This window comes from Rhynchophorus ferrugineus, unplaced genomic scaffold, assembly GCF_030347505.1.
Source record: "Rhynchophorus ferrugineus isolate W39M unplaced genomic scaffold, kcgeb_rfMv2 rfM3, whole genome shotgun sequence".
Lineage (NCBI taxonomy): Eukaryota > Metazoa > Arthropoda > Insecta > Coleoptera > Curculionidae > Rhynchophorus > Rhynchophorus ferrugineus.
In genome coordinates this window covers 15,358,693-15,381,352 of record NW_027472582.1, presented here as the reverse complement: position 1 = coordinate 15,381,352, position 22,660 = coordinate 15,358,693, and the positions used below count along the sequence as shown (strand labels likewise).

At 30.5% G+C, this 22,660-nt stretch overlaps 2 protein-coding genes across 2 annotated transcripts in view; one reads left to right on the top strand and one right to left on the bottom strand.

The window, feature by feature from the left end:
- Positions 1–19,014, bottom strand: part of LOC143194353 (uncharacterized) — a 112,243-nt gene extending 93,229 nt beyond the window's left edge. Inside the window, exon 1 of the mRNA XM_076401058.1 lies at positions 18,385–19,014. Within this exon, the coding sequence (XP_076257173.1) occupies positions 18,385–18,433 (49 nt within the window). The 5' untranslated portion in view covers positions 18,434–19,014. The remainder of the gene's footprint in view (positions 1–18,384) is intronic.
- Positions 19,015–19,618: 604 nt separating this feature from the next.
- On the top strand, positions 19,619–22,257 carry Wwox (WW domain-containing oxidoreductase). The gene is made up of 8 exons (XM_076401055.1): positions 19,619–19,858; positions 19,931–20,049; positions 20,108–20,258; positions 20,313–20,544; positions 20,593–20,809; positions 20,866–21,030; positions 21,679–21,836; positions 21,889–22,257. The coding sequence occupies exons 1-8, from the start codon at positions 19,802–19,804 to the stop codon at positions 22,068–22,070; spliced, it is 1,281 nt and encodes a 426-aa protein (XP_076257170.1). The 5' UTR covers positions 19,619–19,801; the 3' UTR covers positions 22,071–22,257.
- The last annotated feature ends 403 nt before the right edge of the window (positions 22,258–22,660 follow it).

Below are 22,660 nucleotides of genomic sequence, written 5' to 3'. Positions count from 1 at the left end.
TTAAGGCTTAAAACCACAAAAGAGTTAAAATGCATTTAGTATTATGATGTAACTTTATGTCGTTGTTTTTCTTATAAATTATTCAGCTAACAAACTCAAATAACAAAATACGGAAATGAACCGATGTCACAGTAGAAATTTGCAATATATAAATTTATATAACAGTTCAAATAAACATGTTACGTTTGAAAAATAATTATAAAAGTCTTTAAATACATACCTTACTAATGCTTATCATGTTTTGGAAAAAAGTACTGTAGAAGCAGGGACAAATACGTGTTTATTATTGTTTAAATGACATTGGTTTTTCTTGACTACACCTGCTACGTATGGGACCTTCAAACCACGATCGTCCATATTAAGCTTATCGACTGTTGAGTGACCAACTTAAGGATCATCTCAGAAGACATCCGATCTCATTCATCACTTATTTTGGCCAATAATGCAAAACATATCGACTTAGTAATCTTCTAAAGTTGACTTTAGACTGAAATTAGCATGTTTTGAAGGCGATTTTATTTTATTAACAGTAAATCAAAATCATCAATAATTAAAAATTATTAGAAGATATTGATGTACGATATTGTAATTTAAAAAACATGAATTTTTTCCATTGAAAAATTTCTAAAAAGTGTTATTTTGTTTTAAAATATATAAACAAAGTACAGCTATGCGTATCATAAATGTCGTCCTCAAAAACGCCATTAAAATATTATTTATTAAAAAACCACAATACACTTGTATTCACAAACGTTGTTCAAATCACAATAGTTCCAGCTTTAATTAACAACACTTACATAATCGTATAGGTCATGCTGTAACAACAAAAAGGTACAAATGATATTAAACGCTAGAATTAATGCATAGCGTTCTACAAAGTTATTATTTCTATTCAAGAAATTTAAAGAAAAAACGATATTTTTTCATATTTTCAAAGTTTAGCCCTTTAAAAATATACTCTTAAGAGAATTTTTCAAAATTTAAATTATTTTCAGTGATATGGCTGTTTTAGTGATGTGGAACATAAACCGTGGCATCTAAAACCAAACATTTAAACGTGTTTTTCTCGAAACTACTCTTTTAGAGACGGTTGACATGATATCTCAAGTTCTATTGAATTGATTTATTTGAAATTTGATCGAAGCCTCCTTTATACATACCTCTATGGATTTTTACTATATTTAAAACATTTAGAGATGTGAAAAAAATGTTGTTTAACTTGTCCACGAAATAGCAGCCACATTTTGAAACCAAACCCCCAATTCATCAACCTGTAACTTTTAAGATTTTTAATGTTTTCACTTTTTGTTTTATTTTATATATTCTTTAACAGCAATAATAAAATTGGTTAGTCAAAGCGCTGTTTTTTCTAAATTTCTCTTGAAAAATATCTAAAATGCATACCTCTAGACTAGAATAGACACCTTAAGGCCTGTATTGAATTGGACATTATATGATAGATCTTTACTTTATTAGCACCTTTTAAAAGCTTTTATTTATTACTTCACTAAAAACATGACTGATTGTCTTTTTGTTACATTTTTAATAAGCCTTATGAAATGTGGAGACCTTTAAGGATGGTTTACTTCTCATATATCTAATAATCAAGTTAAGAAATAAAAAATATCTATGTAGGATTAGCGAAATTTTGAGTCATTTCATGTTGCATTAGTATATACATTTCTTAATTTCGTAATTAGTTTAGCGTTCGTTAGTTATTAGATCGCACAAAATAGAGAGCAGTAGATAAACTAAAGGCATAGAAGAGAAATAAAAATAAGCTACCCGCAACGGTGGAATAAATAAGCAAAAAAAGAAATTATTCTTTTAACCAGTCTGGTGTATTTATTGTTTTTGCAATATATATTTTAGGCAAGAAATATTGATAAAATATTGACTATGTGAATACATAAATGAAGTAATGAAAATATTCAGGTTTTTAAAGAATCAGACAAAATGAGACAAACTACATAAGTTGCATAGATGGAACACATATGACAAATAGAAGACATGGATTGTTAACAGTAGCATTTTAAATCATTGATAAATATTAAGGTGTTTGATAATTAATGCAATAAGATATGTCACTATATAATATTTTATTCTTTGAACCTTATATCAATTATTTTGATTATTTATTTTGTAGTCCTAACTTTTTGACCTATGTTCAGGGATGTAGTAATATACACTTATTAATACTTTGCTGATTATTGAAACTTAATGGAAATTTGATTTAATTAAGTACCATTTAAAAAAGGTTAGTGGGTATAAAGATAGAGATAGTTTGCATATGTTTTAATATACAAATAATTGTTATTTTAATTAATATTCTAAGGAATTCTAATAAATCTAATAAATAGGTAAATAATTCTAAAAGGTAAAAACTAGTTTTTAGTAGTATATATTTTTTAAATTAGTGAATTTTAATATAATTAACTTAATAAATTCTAGTCGAATTTCACCACAATCACTAGTGTGTATAACTGCTTCAAATATTAACCTGTATTTTTTTATTACAAAATAAGTGCAGACGATTAAAAATAAATTGTAAGTTTAATTTCATGTTAACACAATTACTTACGATGCCACTACAATTACTACGATGACGCTTTTACGGAAATTGACCGCGTTCATTCATACGTTTTCCCCCTTTCAACTGTTTTTCTTTTAAACAATACGCTAAAATGAAATCGTCACGCGAACCGAGTTACAAAATTCGGTAACTCGATGTTTTGGACCGAGCAACAGACAATATTTGTATTTATTTCTGTACAGTTTCGACACGGTAATTTAGGTTGCCTAATCATATATCGCAAGAGTTTCTCGTTGGGTTATTCCAGTTCAAATTAATAAACGAAATATATTTTTAAAAATCCACGGATTCAAGAAAACATAGAAAGCCGATATAAAAATGTTCCTGCTTTCAATATATAATGCAGAAATTAAATTTAATCTAAGGGATTTTAATGAGAGAAGCTTGTTTAGTTGCGTGATCCGGAGATTTAATCAATCAGACCTTTTTAGGGGCATGTGGAATTCCACGCGGGCTTAGAATTGAATTATGTACCCGAATATTTCAGGATTAGGGGAAGGCAGGTTAACGTCAAAGGAAGTTTGAAAGTTTTATTTCATTTTACTCGGTGGTGGCTGTGAAATGTAGTAAAAATGAAATTAATGGTTTATGCATATCAAATAAAAATATAGGATGGTTGTTTCTTGTAAAATTTTGCACTGTTGCCTAGGATCATTTACAAATATAATCGCAAACATAAAGTATTAGGTGTTAGTAACATAAAAGTAATAATGTGAACAACTATTAAACAACATAACGTAACTGTTAAATATAGGATTTTTGACAATTTCCTACAGAAAATGATCATAATTCTACATATAAGCACATGCACAGTAGATTCAGATTTGCAGATCTTTTAAAAATTTTACTTTAGAGCATTCTTGTTACCAACAGAAGACATCTGGTTTTAAACAGTATGATTACTGACGTGACTGGGATAGTTGATTCTTGCAAGATTTTACACTGTTTCCTAAGAACATTTACAATTACAACCATAAACATAAAATATTAAGTGCAGCATGTATATTGATCGGTGATATCTATTGATGAAAAAGTGGTATCAATGTGAGCTAATTGCTAAACAACTTAAAACAGATGGTGTTCCAGTGAGTTAAATCGCATCGGGTATATGTGTAAGCAATTTCATGTTGAACTCTCGTTGATAGACTTCACTTTTCAGTATGTGTCATTTCGTCCAAGTGTAAATAAAAAAAAATTTAGTATTATGTCTGACTTTGCATCGAGTAAATCGCATTTGCAGAATGTTTCAATTCTCCAATACATTTTCAATATTCAATTTCAAAAAAATCGGCTGAAAGTCATCTAATAGAAAGTAAAAGTTTGGATATTTTGTGTCATATGAATTGAAGCCAAGAGACATTGAAAGGTGTTTGGTCAGGTGTGAAATACGGCTTCAACGGCAAAATCGGAAAGGCATTTTGCATCGTATTAGTACTGGTGATGAAAACGTATACCGAATATCCGCGATTCTAAGCTAATGCTCTGTACTTGGTGGGATTCGCTTGGAGTAGTATACTATGAGCTGCTAAAACCTAATGAAACCATCAATGGGGATCGTTATCGACGACTATTGATGTGTCTGAGCGGACACTGCGAGAAAAATGGCCGGAATGCGAGCAAAGACATACCAATGTTATTCTTCAGCATGTCAACGACATTAAAATGGGAACCCGCCGTATTCTCCTGACCTTGATTATTTGTTCCGAAATAGGACTCGTCACCTGCCCGAGCAGCGCTTCATACCTTATTAAGATACCAAAAATGGGTCGATTCATGGATAGCCTCAAAAGGTACATCGCTATTTCGAGATGAAACCCGTAAGATGACTAAAAGATTGGAAAAAGTAACGACTATTGATGGACAATAATTAGAACAAAATACATTGTATCGATTTTTCACAATAAAGTTTTAACTTTTAAAAACCCTTTAAAATTAATTTATAGGCTCGTGCACACAAAGGTATTCCATTTAGTATTATTGTATTATTCATTGTATACAGACATTAATCCTGCAACGTTCAAAATTGCATTTTCGACATTGATTATTTTTGTTATTTGGTTTGGAGAAATTCATTTTGAAAACAATCCTACTAAATGAGCTGTAATGTTATGGTGAATACAGACTATCTGAAGTTAAAATAGCTCTTACTGTATTTAAATTGTAACGATTTTAAAATGCTGAAAATATTGAACAATTTATAACAGTGAGTATTACCAAGAATATATGGGTATAATTTACGATTTTTCATCGAATGAAGAGATTATCGCCGAAACTGAGGCCTATTTTGAAGCAAAGGACAAATCGTACTACAAAAATGGTATCGAAAAGTTGAAGGGTCGCTACAATCAGTGTATCATCATTGAAGAGAATTATGTTGAATAAAAAATAATAATTTTGCCAAAAAAATGTATTTTACTATGGTAGGCCAGGGACTTTTCAAATGACGTGACATATTCTTCCGACCTACAATTGACATTAGTTTCACTAAAACTTAAGACAATTATTTCACAATAAAGACTTAATTATTGACAAAAAACTGACCGAGTGTTACTTCCAATAAATCATTTAGTTTCACATAAAGAATAGCGGAGACTTATTCGAATTCCTAATTTATTTTCTAATAATACCTTTTTATTATGAACAACAATTATCTAACATCTATTTAATTTTCATGTGATGAATAACCTTGAAGCGAAAGACAAGGACGCTATTATTATTTATTTACAGATCCACCGTTGAGAATCGATACCAACTTTCTTCTGACAGTTACTACCATTATAAGAACAAGTTTAAAATATACCAGAATAATCGATAAGGACAAACATTTTCTGAAACGGTAGAAATTTGAGAAAGAAAAATAACTATAGCCGATAACGTTAGGAATATTTTTATATCTTATCATTACGGTAAGTTGGTAACTTCTAGTTAATTTTCATATAACGAGCAACCTTGAATTAAAAGACGAAGAAATCATTTCACGGTCTAGAATCGACGTCACTTATTTCTCTACGAAGACAACTACCTATGTTACGTACACTTGCGTGCGGAACGAATCTGCAACATTCTAGTCCTGATATAGTTTAAATTTAAAACACGTGGTCTTTCAGGACTTCCTGCTGAAGCCTGTTAGTTTAGTAATTTAAAGGTATTTATTTAGGTTATGTTTGTATATAGCAGGAGGGGGTGTGTTCACAAAGAAAATTTGGTTCGTATACAGTGAACTGAATATTAATCACCGTTAAATAATGATTAAAAGATATGCAAATAAATCGTTTAAGAAGCGTGTACATTTCCATTAAATATGAGCATACAGTTAATGTGAAGTCACGAGATTATCTGATTAAAATGAATGAACCATATGACGTGTTGTTACCGACCAAACATTTTAAATATATACACAGTTGCTTCTTACTGATTTTACGTGATTTAACAATCAATATAATGTTCTGTGATGTGAAATGATAGTGAACATTATATTTTTAATATTTACAGTTAGAACAGAGGCTATATATGGAGATATTTTTAATCTTTAGACAATTTAATAATTGAAACAAGAAAATGTATTATTTTTATTTGTCATAATGTCCTTTGTCATGTATATACAAAGTTTCACAAAAACTCAGTGTGGTTATTTTATAGAGAACGTATATTCGTATATTTATTTGCTATATTGTTGGATAATCGGTCAAGAATATTTTCATTAATATAAAATAGAAAAGCTCGAGTTGCATTCCCAACATACGAATTGGAATTATGACTAGTAGAGACCACATAACAACAAGGTGATAATATTGTTGCTTAGATATACCTATGTCCTTTTCTATGGATTTATAATTATGTCTTTATTATAAAGTATTAAGCAATGGTTGACTGTTGCCAAAAACTTCGTTTAGGTTTGTTAATTTAAAGATAAAAATCGGCAAACATACATCCATGGCCGCCAAAGCAGGCAGATTTAAATCCATTTGAAAATATATGCTATTATTAGCATTGCATCCTGATCATTTTTTAACTTCAAAAAGGCCTCTCATCTCTCTGGCGACATGGTGCCACAGTTGGAAACAACGATGTTGGCTTCTCAGCGATCCAATCACCGATATATTTTCGCAATTTGGCATTTCGTTAGATCTTTTCACTGATCCAATCAAGACGTAATCAGAAGGCACCATGTCTGGTGAATATGCAGTATGTGGCAGAAATTCCTTTTAGAGTTTATCCTTCACAACTCTTGCAACGTACGGGCGAGTGTTGTCATGCCAGAAAATGACTTAGCATTTGTTACTCACTATTCTAACTCGTTTCAATGACAAAAATTGAAACTACGAAACGTTGAAACGGTTCGAAATGGCATTTCGTTTTGTTTGGATCTTTTCCATGACATATAATGCCAGGAAAAAGTTGATTCCTTAAGCTTCAGAGGCCTGAAAGTTGTTTGAGAGCTAGAATTAGTTTTTCGTCTGATACATCTTGCAATTCATAATTTTCGAACTTCTTTATCCCTCTAGGGCATTCATTGTCCCTAACATTATAGTACCACATTACAACTGTCATCAAACACCGATAACTGAGATATGACCAAGGAGCATCATAAGTTTATTAAGCGTTTCATGGATTTCGAGCTTCAAATTATTGAACGTAACAATTAGATTAGGTTTCTAACGGTTGCTTACATTGATACTTTTCATCAACAGATATCAGAAGACATGAAAGCACCTATAATTATATTTCACGTGTTATCATCAAATTGGAATGAAATTTAATAAAAAATTAACACTCTTATGACCTTTAGACAAAATTCGACTTTATTCACAATCATCAAACAGCAATCCTTTAATTTTTATATTTTAATCGTAGAAGAATTTGTTTTTGCTTTCAAAATAGCCTTCAGTAATCAATTTCTTTATTCGTGGAAAACCTTTTTTCCTCCAGACAGCAGTCACTGGAGGTCAAATCTGGACTATACGATGGGTGGGAAAGCAATTCGTAGGGCTTTTAGTTCGATTTGATTATTTTTATCACATACTAAATCTTGTCGCCTAAAGTTTAGGTATTGGAAAGCTGAGAAGTGGTGCCATTTAATGTCAGGACTTATTAAATTCTATTTGAATTTTCTATTTTAGTTTCCCCACTCAAGACAACAAGTAGAAAATTATTACCAGTTATTGGACTCAATAAACATTTTTTGTCTTCCATTCAGGAAATCCATAGACATAACTAAAAATTAAATTATATTGTTTCTTTTTTATTTTATTCTCCCCATTTATAACGGGTACTGTATGCGCCCTTATATTTCTGATCAAATAATTTATTTTATAAAATTGCTAATGGCGCATTAAACATATTAAACATCAATAACAAATAAATAAATCTATCTGAATCAATATTTATTGCTTTATAAACAACGTTAGCCTCCATAATCCCATGTTGTATTAATTATGCCAACAGTTTGTTCAGATACTTGATTATGTTTGCAGGCGGTATCACATATCGCAGGATATTCACCTATGAAACTAATCAGGAAGGTGTGTCTGATGGATATTTAAAACGCAGATAAAAAAGAACTAGACCTTGGTACTTTTTGTTTTGCGATGTTCGTTCTAGAATGTATCTGATGCTGGGGTTGCCGTTTATATTTTGGTATTAATCTAATCCAGTGTTTCTTGACCATATTCATATCCAATTATTTATATTTAGGGATGCCGAAAATTTTTGATCGACATATCGAGATTTTTATTAGTCCATAATTTTTGATATCTATAAAAAATTAAAGATATTTCTTAAACAATTTAAAAAACTTTTATTTATAATTAATATAAATTAAATTAAATTTTAAATCTTTAGGGAATTTTGGCACTTAATTTTAAAGAAGTATTAAAACATGACTACCCTAAATATTTTTTTAGGCCGATATGAAAATTTTTATATTTTCCTGGTTGTTGCAATATAAATATAGATATATTCTTCCTCCGATATATCGAAATATCAGGCGCCTTCGCGGTTGACATCTCTATTTTTGATTATTCTCTCATATCAAGAGTAAATTTAATAATATACCATAATTTACAGTATTAGGAAATATCACATTGATATATATTGATGCATAAACTGAAGGAAAAAACAATCTTATAATTATAAATTACATTTTACATAAACCCATTGATATCTATGTAGAATATAAATGTATTTAAATGGAATTTAATTAGCTAGAAATAAAGTTTTCTTATAGTTTACATTCAAGTCAAGTGGTGCAAGTTATTATAAATAATAAACAGTTTTATTATATATATATATATATATATATATATATATATATATATATATATTTATATAGATATAGAATTGAAAATATTAATGAAAAATAGTCGGAAATATCATCTTCACAGCTTAATTATTTTATGAAAATGGATATTCATTGAAAGGTGTTTTTAGAAAACTACGTACTATTTACGGCTTGCGCAATGTTTCGTCGGAAATGTCTAGTAATAAAATTGTCGATTCAAATAATGACTGCGTAAAAATCAGTGCCAAAATCAATTTCTGAACCGAATAATGACATTATTCAGGTTCTGATTCAATATTTTCATAAAAGGATAAGCTTCTATGTACTGGAGTGGTGGTCAATGGTATTTAAATGTAATAATCAAATGTCACCTTAACGCAAAGCAAAATGGATGTGTTATTCAAGAATTCAGAAAATAATTTCTTTTGCGATTTATAAATCTTTCATCATTGTTATATATATATATATATATATATATATATATATATATATATATATATATATATATATATATATATATATATATATATATATATATATATATAATTAACCTCTATAGGTTAAATAAAAAAAAATACGTTCAATTGCAATGTAAATAAATACTTTTTCCATAACTTAGATTACTATTAAATTGGATTTTCCACATGTTATATAACACTGATTGAAGAATTCAGAAAAACCAGTTGGTTAATTCTTAGAAATAATTAAGTATTGCACGTGAAACTTGGTATTCATAGTACTCGTAAATGTTTTTCTGTATAATAAGTTATTTAATATATTCAATCTAATAATAATTCCAACGGTTTATAGTTATATTTATATAAGATATAATAACTTATTATAGGCTATACGAAGTTACCATTAAAAAATACAGTACAGGCTTATGTCAAAAAGTTGAGAAAATGATTGACTGCCTCAAGCCAAATGACTGAAAATTGTAATTATAGGTAACTCATAGTGTTAACTTACACTAAAAACGGAAAAATGTAAATATGCTTGCTATGTCTATGTGATTATTTGGCTTAATTAATGTTGGCCGACGTTAAACATCTTTAAAAATAACTATAAACAAGCAAATAATAAAATGTAGTTTTTATTTTTTATTATCTTCTTTATGCGAAATTTTATTTAATATAAAAAAATTAAACTCTAGATTTTCAAACGGACTTATGTCTGGACACTGTGGTGAGCAAAAAATAATTTACAACTTAAATTGAAATTACCAAATCAAGCCAGTAAGTTGCTTTCAACATAGAGAATCACTGTTCTTCTTAGGCACTTGAAGACACATCATCTTTTGGATAGCTCCACTTAATCAACTGCAGAATCGTCAGGCTTCTTACTCAATCAAATGCTTGCTCGACTTCAAGTTTTCCAGAACAAGTTCGTCGGAGGAATATTGGATGTTCCTGGAGTTTCCGAATTTGAGAGGTTCGCCAATTCGGATATTTATTCAATAATTATTTTAGAAGTAAAACAAAGTTATCTGGGAGGTGAGGGACCTGCGCGGTCTATGCTAACATAAATCCAGAACTATCTTTCTTTCAATTATAAATTCTTTGCCTATTCAGTCTGATCAAGTTAGAAACTAGACTAGGAAACATATTATCCGGTTACGTGTGCCTTTCTTCAGCTCGAAGCAGTATCAGCATAGATTACAGGATCAGCTGAAGAATATTTTAGTGGATAAAAGTCTTACACAACCCAGCCATACCCAACATTCATGAGTATGTATATTTCATATTCCTCCTAATTATAACCCTAAATGGTAGAGCATCCCGAAAATATTATTACAACAAACATCATAACAAATTGTTATCACAACATTTAAAAGCTGATTTAAACCTTTACTTTTACACAATTTAAACCTTTTCATTCACCAAACCAAACTAATTTACGTACATTGATCAAAATTTAAAGTAAGTTTGTTAAAATTGAAGATTTTCTCCTAATGGTCTTTTAATTAATCTAAGAGAAATTGAAATTGGTAAATTTTAATTTTTTATGTTAACATCAGATAAAAACAGATTTCTTACGGAATATGTTTTGATTAGTTGATTACTAGAAAGAGTTGTTTTCTAGATCCTTGACTTTGGGACTTTCAAGCAGTTTATTAATTGATGAATCAACTGTTTTCGTACATTTACATGTTATAGCAAAAATCCAAAGAGGGTGAAAATTGCTACTATACGGACTGACTGAAAATGCCTTTTCTAACCTTTTTAACATAACGGTTCTGGTCCTGATGAAAAATTAATCCTCATCTACACCGATGATGACCGATCGAAATACTTATGGCTGTAAAGTTGTTATGTGTATATGTATGGTGGGATCGACAAGATACACTGCATTGCGAGCCAATTTGAACAAATTGAACGACGAAATGTTACTTTTGCATAACAACGCTCAGGCAACCTTGCAAGAGTTGTGACTCCCTGTTGCAGCTCGAATAGGAACATAGCGCCTTATGATTACCACTTGTTCAGATTGATGCAGCATGGTTTGTTTGGCACACGATTTCAACATCCTGAAGAAGCGAGAAAATAGATTGCTGCCACCCCAACGTCCTTCTTTCAACACGGTATCGCAACATTGCCAGAAAGACAGGAAACATTTTTAGAAAACGATGGCAAATTTGTTTGTCCATCAATTTTAGAATAAATGTCTTTTTAAAGTGCAAAAATGACCAGAATACATGGCAAGCCCTTACTGTTTTGCATACATAAACAGCGTAGCTATATAAGACTGACTATTTGGATCAATAAAAATAATATAACCATAAGAAAAAGAACTAAAAGCATTTAGATGTGTTCGGTACCAGCTATGAGCAAAGCCGAACTAAAATAAAATAATACGAGCAGACTGTGAAAATTGAAATCGGCGTATTCCGAGCCAAAATAATATATCGCAACTGCGGTTGATTGTCTCCGTATCGATTCGAACTTTTGAAAGTGCTGGCTGACTAAGCGCAATAAATGCGCACCACTTAGTACCTCAAATATATAAAAAAAAACACAACCAAACACCGACAAGAATAATTTTCTCTAAATCTCTCCGAAATCGACGACCTTGAGGCAATTCGTTTGTAGTTTTACGCCAAAAATCAATTTTCTAGATAAACATACAATTAGCACGACTTGATCAGTCTTCAAGCATCAAATTTTTTTATTTGTTTTTTTGTAATAACGATGAACACGAATGGACGGATACAAAATGTTTAATATCTATCGAATTTTTTTTTATTTTAGATTTTTTTTAACATAAGGCAGGCTGATTATAATATAGTATGAAACATACAGGGTATATATAAAATAATATAAATACCATACAAAATAGTGCATCTTGCTGCATGTTGACAATACTACTTACTGCTTGCGTGTAAATATTGCAACTCGTATGGACTACTCAGTTTACATAACAAGTCTTGTAGGTCATATTTCCGTATACTTTATACTTTGTTTGTTGTATGACAGCTAAAACAAGCGATCGGTGAAATGTTTGATCTCTTAGACTTCAAAAGAGAGGAAATTTGTAATGAAAACAGTTGATTTGTTTAAGGTTTCTCGAGCGACAGTATCCACGGTAATGACAACATACGCAAAACGTCCTAAAACATCATCAATGAAGAGGAATAGTGAGCGAAAGCCAAAGTTAACTAACAAAGATCGACGAACACTAAAAAGGATTGTAGCTAGACAACATAAAACTGCCGCGACGAAAGTAGAATAAGAATATTGTTTTATCAAAAGCAGCACGTGGGGACTTACACAAAGCTAACATTCATTGAAGGGTTGCGATTGTGAAACACTATAATGAAAGCCAACGCTGAGCCGCAAAAGAAATGCTCATAAAAACCGGATATTTAACGATTGAAAGAATATGGTATGGTCCATACGGTATATATGGAGAACCCCAAAAGAAGCCTCAATGCGGACTACCGAATAATGGCCATTGACAATTGGTTATTACAATTTGTCCGTGTATTTATGTCAACATTAACTATCAAGTAAGGTCCAGATACCCAAACTCTACTGGATCGCGTTCATTGTTTATGCGTCTACCGACACTTCCCGTCTCTATTAACTGATCTAATTACTGCCCCCGTCCAGTTATTAATCAGGTCTATATCTGAAATGTTATTGTTCCCTTGTGGATCTCTAAATTGGTAAGACCTCACCGCCCTGCCGTACAGCTTTCTGACTCTGGTTCTTTCATTCAAGGTGCATTCGACTATTATGTGTTTGTCCTCCACACCATTACCACATTCGCACAGACCTTCACTTTCTCTTAATCTAAATCTGCCGATGTATGCAGCCATATTTCCGTGTCCTGTTGTTAGTTGTACCGCCTTTCTGCTTAAACTCAATCACTCGCATCCCACCCTCTCGCAGACGACATGTTGAGTTCTGCCATCGCTTGAGTTGTTCCACGCCAGCTGCCATCTGTCGATTGTTTCGCTTATTTTCTCCCATTTGACCTGTCCCTTACTTATCCATCTCTGGTTATCCATGTCTACTATCGCCTTTCTTGTTGCCTCCTTTGCCAATCTGTCTACCCTTATCATTTCTGTCCGTTCTATTTCCATTGCATGATATTAATAGAAATTTCACTCAGTTCTTGCAATGTCGTTCTGAGGTTGTCTATGTACATATTTTTCCTTTGCGAAGGGTGCTCGGCCTACCATGGCGATATCTTGCTGTCAGTTATGCCAATTATGTTATTTTTGTTAACAACGTTCACTGCTAGCGTCATTTAGCTTAATGCTATATGCTATTTCCTGTCCATTCTTTGATCTTTCCAACATATCCACACCTACTCCATCCAAGCCAGCACTAGCGTCCACCCATATTGTTGTGTCTGATTTTGCCAGTTCCATATTTGTCCAGGCAGTCTCCCATGGTCACGGTTCGGATTTTGTAACCATACCGTTTGCTCAAAGTGGCATGAACCAGTACTTCCAGTACTTTTGTGTGCAAAGGTGCGCACTGAACAACTCTCTCTTGATTGCTTCCCCATATCTCTGCTCCATACAGGGCCGCCGGCTTTATAAGATTCAGCCTTGGTTTGAGCAGCATCAGATTATCATCAAACATCTTTCCTGTCCAGCACGACCGCCAGACCTCAACATAATTGAACCATGGGGAGTTTTAGAGCACCAAGAGTGAGGAGTAGATTTCCATCTCCATCTCGAACCAACGAACCTATCCAACGAAGAATTTTAATAGTTTTGAAAGCAAATGGTGGTTCAACATTAATATTGTATTAGCTAGCCATGTTGTTTTGTCCATCCCCTGTAGATACACTAAAACTAGCACTCATAATAAGAGAGTAATATGAAAGTTTTTTGTGATTTATCTATATCCAGTACAGTGTTCTTGGCGCAGATTCATTTTCCAGTATTATACTATGGCAAATCCATATTTTACCAACAGCATTAACTTCCACATAAAAATTTCCAAATACAATTGTCTGCAACCGTTCAGATTAATGACTTACACTCGCAACACTATTCAGTTTTTATAATCAATCCTAAAATCTCAATTTCCCAAACCGCAAAACATCTCTTCTTCAAAAAAAATTCCACGTGTTTCTCTACGAAATAATATTAAAAATGAAGTTATTCATCTAAGATGCAATAATTAGTGTATAGCTTGGACATATTCATTCATTATCGGATGAAAGGTGAACGAATTCTTTATAGACTTCTGTAAATGGCGAAATCGACCTTTCGGCTAAAAGACACAGCGAGTAACTTGGAAACATGGATCAAGACCACAGAAAATATTAATCAGTAGGTCCAGCCACAGTACTTCAAATATATTTTCAAAAATAATACACCAGCACTGCCTTTGTAGGTGATTTAAAAATTAAGAAAAATTAACAATCAACTAAATAATATCTATAAAAACCACTCCATATACTATGTTCATAGAAATTGAAATGGGGCTAAAATTCGCGAAGGTGATAATATATACATATTCTCCACTATTAAGTTGATAAAGCCACTTTAAAAATTACTCGTTAATCTAATTAAACAAGATAATAGTTAGCGTAGAATAGCAGTAGGTACTTGAATTCAAAAAAAAGATAAAGACTATAAACATTCATAGTCGTGAAAAAGCCTATTCAATAAATATATTAGATCTAAAAATAGTTTGTTCTAAAAAAGGCAAGATGTTTCATAATATTATGTAGTCCTCTTTAGACCTAAAATATCAAATGCTTATTATCTATTGTCATGATTTAAAAAGTCATCACAATACAGTTCGAATTTTAATTAATACGCCTATGAGATGCAACTGTATAGTTATAACATTAAGATGTTGCCACTTCTTATTATCCAACAAATTCAATTTTAACATGCTTTAATTTAATTTCATCTATATATTTTAAATTATTAGCATAATCTGTATCAGTGTATTTTTATTAGTTAAATTATGTATTCTATTCAAATAGGTTCATGCATTCAAAACTAGTAATATATTTGCATAAAACGATATGGTTTAAAAACAAATATCAACTCATAAACTAAAATTGAGATATATTAATAGTGGAAAATTAATAGCAACCGGAGCAATAATAAGTAATGCAATGCAAAATTATATATAATTATTTACATAAATTTCTTGATATAACTGTTCAGAAATAAAATAAGCAGATCGCTGCAACCCCACAAAACTCTGTCTTCAATTAAAATCAAAATGATTAAATCATAGCAATGTTAGCAATTAATATGGCAAAGGCCATTTTTAAACAACTATCACCGGAAAGAAAACATTCATAAATAAATCCGAAGCTCTTATCACCACGTGGGCTTTTTCTTCTCACAAAAATTGGGATGAGAAAAAAACGTATCTCAAGGTACTATAAATCGCCTTTTCGGTGTTTGGCTAGGGCTAAGTGTTATCGCAGTGTCAACAGCGAGATAAGTTTTTCACTTGCAACAAACCTCCCGTTCACTTAAAGTCCTCCTAAAATACACGGAAAACGCCAGATATCGTCAAGCTAACATAACTCTCTTGGATCCTTAATTTATTTTATTGTCAGCCAGAAGTTGGAAGAAAGGAATGGTAAACAAAAATGACAAGATTTGAAATTAAATACAGTTAAGATATTATATTATTGTATAAAAACAATGCAATTATAGATTAATTATTTTATAAAATTGGATAGTTCTATAATTGTTTCAAAATTAATATATTTCGCACAACTTGACAACAGCAATTAATTGAGCAAGACTAAAGGGTTTCTGACACAAATCAGTTTATACCCATTTACACTTAATAACAAAACCGGCCCTGTATAGTATATACTGAAATAATCAATTATAGATTATTCACAAATTTGATAAATTACAGTGATATCTACTTAAAGTACAATATATTCTTAACAATAAAAAATGACTTTTTTTCACAACTTGGCAACGCCGATTTTCCAAACGATTTATTTTAATTGAGCGGGATTAAAGCCTTTCTGATACAAATCAATTTATATCTATTTGCATTTAATAACAGATCTATCCCTATATTCTACAAATAAATATGATTATATTGTCACAAATATTATAGGCATATATTATATATTGAAATAATCAGTGAAAGTGAAGTTGAAATAAGTTGACATTATGGAATACCATGATTTTTCAAACTTTATATCCTAAATTACGTAGCGTTAGAGTCTTTTTGACACACACGCATTTATATATTACATATTCTTAATAAAACAAAACACTATTTAATCGAATAAGAATGTTAGTATAAAGCTTATGTTATAAACAAATTATATAAGAAATGAATTATTCCATATAGCCTAGTATTTAACGAAAATTTATGATGGACATTTATGCACGACACATATATTAATATTTCGAGAGACTGGACGATGTCAACTAGTCATAGATTTACTAGAAATACCAGCGAAACATACAATAATTGTTATATTGGTCTCCGGCACAGACGTCATTGTCAGCTTGTGAAAAATCTGCCCTATAAGAATGCCAAACGACCGATGGAGTGCCAAAACCTTGTCCAAACCTCATTTAGTTACATCAGTGTATCACAATTGAGGTGTATTTTAAACTTAAAAGTCGCTAAAAATAAACAATGTTTTTACAATACTACTCGATTGAATTATAAGCACATTAAGCACAGGATTTTATGGTTCGAATTTGATTCGACCGGTCGTTATTTTTAAATGTCAATGAAAAACACCGTGTACTATATCCGAAAGTAATCAGCACGTTTAACTTTAATTATCATAAGAGAATTTACCGGATAAATTCCTGATGAAACATATAAAGCAGATTATTTCAAAAATATACTTGAAACTGTAATATAATATTTAAAAAATCATTGCCTCTAACCTCTAAACAACTTATTTAGTTTGTTGATACCAATATTTTTTAAAATTAAACATCTAAGAACAACCGATTACTAAATGATTAGTTTAAAAAAAACTAGCGTCAATGTCATCTTGTTATTTGAACAGTTTTGATTATTTCAGGGAAACAAAAATAAAGCTGTCTTGATACAAATATACTTGCAAGCTGTATTAGATTGAGTATAAAAAAAAACAAATAATGATATCTGAACTGAAACAAAAAATGACAACTGCCATCGAAAAATAGTTTTGACATAAAATTAAGTAGTAATTAAATTATAGTAATAAATGAATATAATATATTACAAGTATTTTAGTTGTACCAGTATGTAATGATAAAAACTGTGCATTTAATAGAAAAAGTCATACGCTATTTCATTCTTAATAATTATCAATATTAATATAAATAGAATCAATAAACTAGCCAATACCGTTTGTTTATAGTTTAATAAATTATTTCCTCTCATTGAATCATTCTATCACATACATGTTTTTGCGCCGATTATATAACAACAAAAATACACTAATGAAGTATTTAAGTTTCTCAGTAGAAACGCTGAAAATTATATTAATAAAAACCATAGCTTATGTACCAATTAGAATATTAACATATTTTTAATCAACCATAATTAATAATAAGAACTTAACGGTAAATGGTTCAAACAACTAAAATATTAGTAATAAAAATATTAACTATAATTAACATTGACTGTAAGTAATTAGTGGAAAATATATTATATCACTTAGATAGATTATATTGATATAACAATAAGTTAATAATTCTAGAATTATCCGCACTTTTAACGTAAAATATATTAAATTAACAAACAATACAGATATATATTAGTAGTAAAAATCACATGTACAAACTCAGAGAACTATTTTACCTAGAGTGATTTTGTCGATAAAATCAGCATCAAAATCATGATTCAACAATAAATACAATAATATGAAAATTTGTTTGTTTCATATTGTTTCTGTTAACAATAGATCAATAATTTTTCTATTAATAGAACTCAATAGGACTAGGATATAATGCAATTTAAAAATAAATGCTTTTTATATCTTAACAGTGGTGATAATTGTAAAATGTTAATGATAAAGCACGTGGAATTTTTGTGAAAACACTTACCAGCAATGTCGAGAGCTCTCCACCTAGTTTTCCTCGCCCTTTTCCCCATTTTCTTTCAATCCACCCCCAAATTCAGCAACTCTCCTCTTTGCATCGGCCACTTTAAACAGTTTAATCGACAGTTTATAGCACCATCATTTAGATTATCGCGATATATACAAAATACAAATTATATACGGATTTAAAATCAAGATTAAAAACAATTTTACGAATACCGATTTTTTCTATGTTAACTTATTTTTATCAGGTTTATGTTTTTTTTGTCTTTCTATTTAGTTGCCAGTCGATAATGTATTTAAAAAAAATTCTTCTGATGATGTCCTTTTCTTGTCGTACAGGATGCTAACCAGGTCTTTATTTTTTTCGAAAGACGTCTCTGTAGATATATTGTCCCGCGTATTAAAAAATTGCCTCGAAAAAAATATTTATATCACATTAAAAATCACATATCACCAGTTTCTTTTTGTATAGACAGTGGCCTATCTTTGGGGGATATTAAAGCAGCAACGACATGTTACGTAATGATTGTTTCAAACTGAAGGAACAGTGTACTGATAAACGACTAACGACATTATCGACTGAAGGAAAACCGGCAAATGTTGGACACACTAACCTATCTATAGTGCACCCGAAACGCTATATTTCGGGTGTTCGTACCTGATCGGGCACTTTCGGGACTTGTGATCCTGCCGCTAAAGTTTTAAGATGAGTAGCAGGAAGTGTTTGGCGCACGAGTCGCAGGATAATGCGGAAGAAAGAGAACATTAGGAGGCGCGCGTCCTTATTTAAGAAATTTTTGCACAAGATTGTGCAATTTTTTATATGATTTTGACACAAGCTTTAAAGTAAATTGGGTTAATGGTTACATCTAATGTTATTTTAATTATATTATTATCTATTTGTCAAAATATTTTTAAACGTTGATATTATTCTGTATTAGAAAATTTTTTATTTTTTTTTCTTAAAGAATTTTTGCGAAAATTTTAGGTTTTTTTTTGAAAATATATTAATATATAATAATATTTAATAATAGAAAAAAATAAATATAGAAAATAATTTTTAAATAATGAGTGAACAAATCAAATTTACTAAATGGAATAAAATGAGTTATAAAAAGAACTATAATATTAATATGTACACTAAATACAAAATGCAAAAAGGTTTTCGGAATAAACCGAATTACCTTATGGCATTTTTATTTAAAATAAAATATAGGTAAAATTATCGGCAACTCACTATACATCCGGCTGATTTTGACATAAATCTAAACTATCTTTGTTTACAATAATATGTTTGTCGCAGAAAAATAGTGTTTGGGTTTAAATTCGATTATTTTATAAAGATATTTGTTATCATGGTATGTCAAATAATTGAAGAGACAATATGAAGGCTGGGTGTTAGATCAACTCTGATAATAATGAATCTCGCTGATTCAGATAGCGATGATGAATTGCCCCCAGGATGGGAAGAAAGAGTAAGTTTGTATAATTTATATTAAAATTATAAGTAATTTATATTAAAATTATGAGTATATACGCATTCTTAGGTGACTGTTGGTGGATATGTTTATTATGCTAACCATTTAACCAAAAACACACAATGGACACATCCAAGAACAGGAAAGAAAAAAAAAGTGGCTGGGAGTCTTCCTTTTGGCTGGGAGAGGTAGAAATATATTTTGTGTAACTAGCATTGTTATTGAATTATTGAATTATTTTTGTAGAATTGTGACACAAACAGGCCAAATAATTTATGTTAATCATGAAACTGAGAGGACCACATATACCGATCCTAGATTAGCTTTTGCTATAGAAGAAAAAGAACATGCAACTGATTTTAGACAACGGTTTGATGCTTCAAGTACTGCTTTACAAGTAAGTATATATAATTCAAATGGAGAAAATCTAACCATAAAATTGTGATATTAGGTTCTGCATGGAAGAGATTTAAGTGGTAAGGTTGCAATTATTACTGGGGCCAATGCAGGTATAGGGTTTGAAACTGCAAGATCTTTGGCAAAACATGGATGTACTGTTATATTTGCTTGCCGAAATTTATATGCAGCTGAAGAGTCTATAGAAAAAATCCGGACTGAGGAAAGACTTAACATAGCAGATAATTGTATTGCTATTCATCTTGATTTATCATCATTGTCATCAGGTAAATAACAACCCATGTTAGTGTCAAAGTTTATAATTGTTATTTTAGTTGTTCAGTTTGGCAATACTATAAAAAGCCGTTATCATCAAATAGATATCATAATACTAAATGCTGGAGTGTTTGGTTTACCATATACTAAGACTTTAGATGGATTAGAAATGACATTTCAAGTAAATCATTTATCACACTTTTATTTAACTCTTCTTCTTGAACCTCTTTTAGTACAGGGCTCAAGAGTAGTTGTAGTTTCATCAGAGTCTCATAGGTATTATATATTGAGTAGTAACTGTTACTACAAATTTCATAACGAGCCATTTTCAGATTTGCAAACTTAACTGCAAGCAATTTAGATCCCTTGGCCCTTTCTCCTGAAACATGGCGACATTACTGGAATATGACTGCGTATAATAATTCAAAATTGTGCAATGTTTTATTTGCAAGGCAACTAGCAAAAAATTTGCAAGGGAAAGGAATCTCTGTTTTTAGGTAAAATTATTTCAATGATGAACTTTTCACCTTAAAGTTTAATTAGTTAGTTTAAAATTAGTACATGTCTCAAAATATAGTAGATTGTTTAAGAAGTAAGTTATCTATAAAAAATGTTTATTAATTATTAAAGAACAGAATTTGAGCATTTATTTCTAAATGGTCATTAATTTGTAATAGTTTTACTGAAAAGATGTTGATAAACATTGTGCCTACCTGTGTGAAAGGTCAAACCTTTAACTGGCATTCTGGGGCTTTATTCCAGATTTAGGTCTTTGTAATAAATGTGGTGCAATAAGAATCCTCAAATCAAAAGGTTTATCATGAACGGACTGATTAACATGTGGTAACAAATGGTTGGCATTTTTTCCTGTGTTGTATGAGTTTCTTTTCGGCCCATAATAATATAAATATTTGGCGTATTTTGTAACTGATGAATATTACTACTTTTGTAAATCTTTTCCGTGCGCAACGCGTGGTCCTTTCCTGGAATATATTCCATAATAAGTTCTATAGAGCTAGGATATCGATTAGCATACAATCAAACAAATACAAAGTTTCTTTTGAATCGCCTTGTACTATTTTAATAGTGTTAAGAGTGCTTATTTTATATTTATAATATTGTATTTTATTGTTTCATATTTATAGTTTGCACCCGGGAAATATGGTATCTACAGGCTTGAGTAGACACTGGTGGCTTTACAGACTACTATTTGCTGTGGTAAGGCCTTTTACAAAAAGCTTACAGCAGGCTGCTTCGACAAGTATTTATTGCGCTACTGCCCCAGAACTTGTAGAATTAACAGGTGTAACATTTTTAGACAATGATACATTACATATATATTCTTAATTCTTTAGGAATTTATTTTAATAACTGTTGTCCTTGTCAAGAGAGTGAACTAGCGAAAAATGACGAAATGGCATTGTTATTATGGAACACGAGTATTGACATGATACAAGGCATCTTGGGTAATAACGCACCTGGATTGGAAGAAAAACGTCTGGGAAACACTATATTCAGAAGCCACCAAGAATATTGACTATATCAATATACATCGAAACTAATAGAGTGATTTTGACTTAAATGGAAACCAATCTAATATTTTTTGTATTTAGCAATTTTATAGGCGATAGAAATGATTAGATGTATGTTTTTTTTAAATCCTTGTAGATTGTTTGATTTGTTAAATGAGCAAACGTAAACAAATAAACCAAAGAGCAGTATTATATTATTGAGTAATCACTTAATTTAATTTGTTTATAAAACATATTTTGATATCATGATGGGTTGGATAATAATGATTAATAGTATTATTTGGATATTGGGATTTATTAATTAGATAATATCATTTTTCAAAAGCTGCAGGTGCAATTCACAAAATATATATCGGAAAAATATAGGTTATAATAAGTTATTACAACTAATTTTTTCAAATGTTTAGGTGTTATTAGACTATAATGATTAAAACCAAGTATGTTTTTAACACCAGTTTATAAATCAAATATTCGTTTGCTGATAAGAAAGCGTTCATATTAGTAGCTCCAGTACTCAGGCCTTATGTGTTTAGCCACATTTAGTTTCTTTAATAGAACTATTTATGAAATCATTTCCGTTGATGGGGTGTAGAAA

Bases quoted from the DNA above. Each gene is read 5' to 3' on its own strand.
- Wwox (XM_076401055.1), top strand. From the start codon at position 19,802: ATGAATCTCGCTGATTCAGATAGCGATGATGAATTGCCCCCAGGATGG. The intron at 20,545-20,592 runs GTAAATAACAAC...TTGTTATTTTAG, and splicing joins TTTATCATCATTGTCATCAG to TTGTTCAGTTTGGCAATACT. The intron at 20,810-20,865 runs GTATTATATATT...AGCCATTTTCAG, and splicing joins GTTTCATCAGAGTCTCATAG to ATTTGCAAACTTAACTGCAA.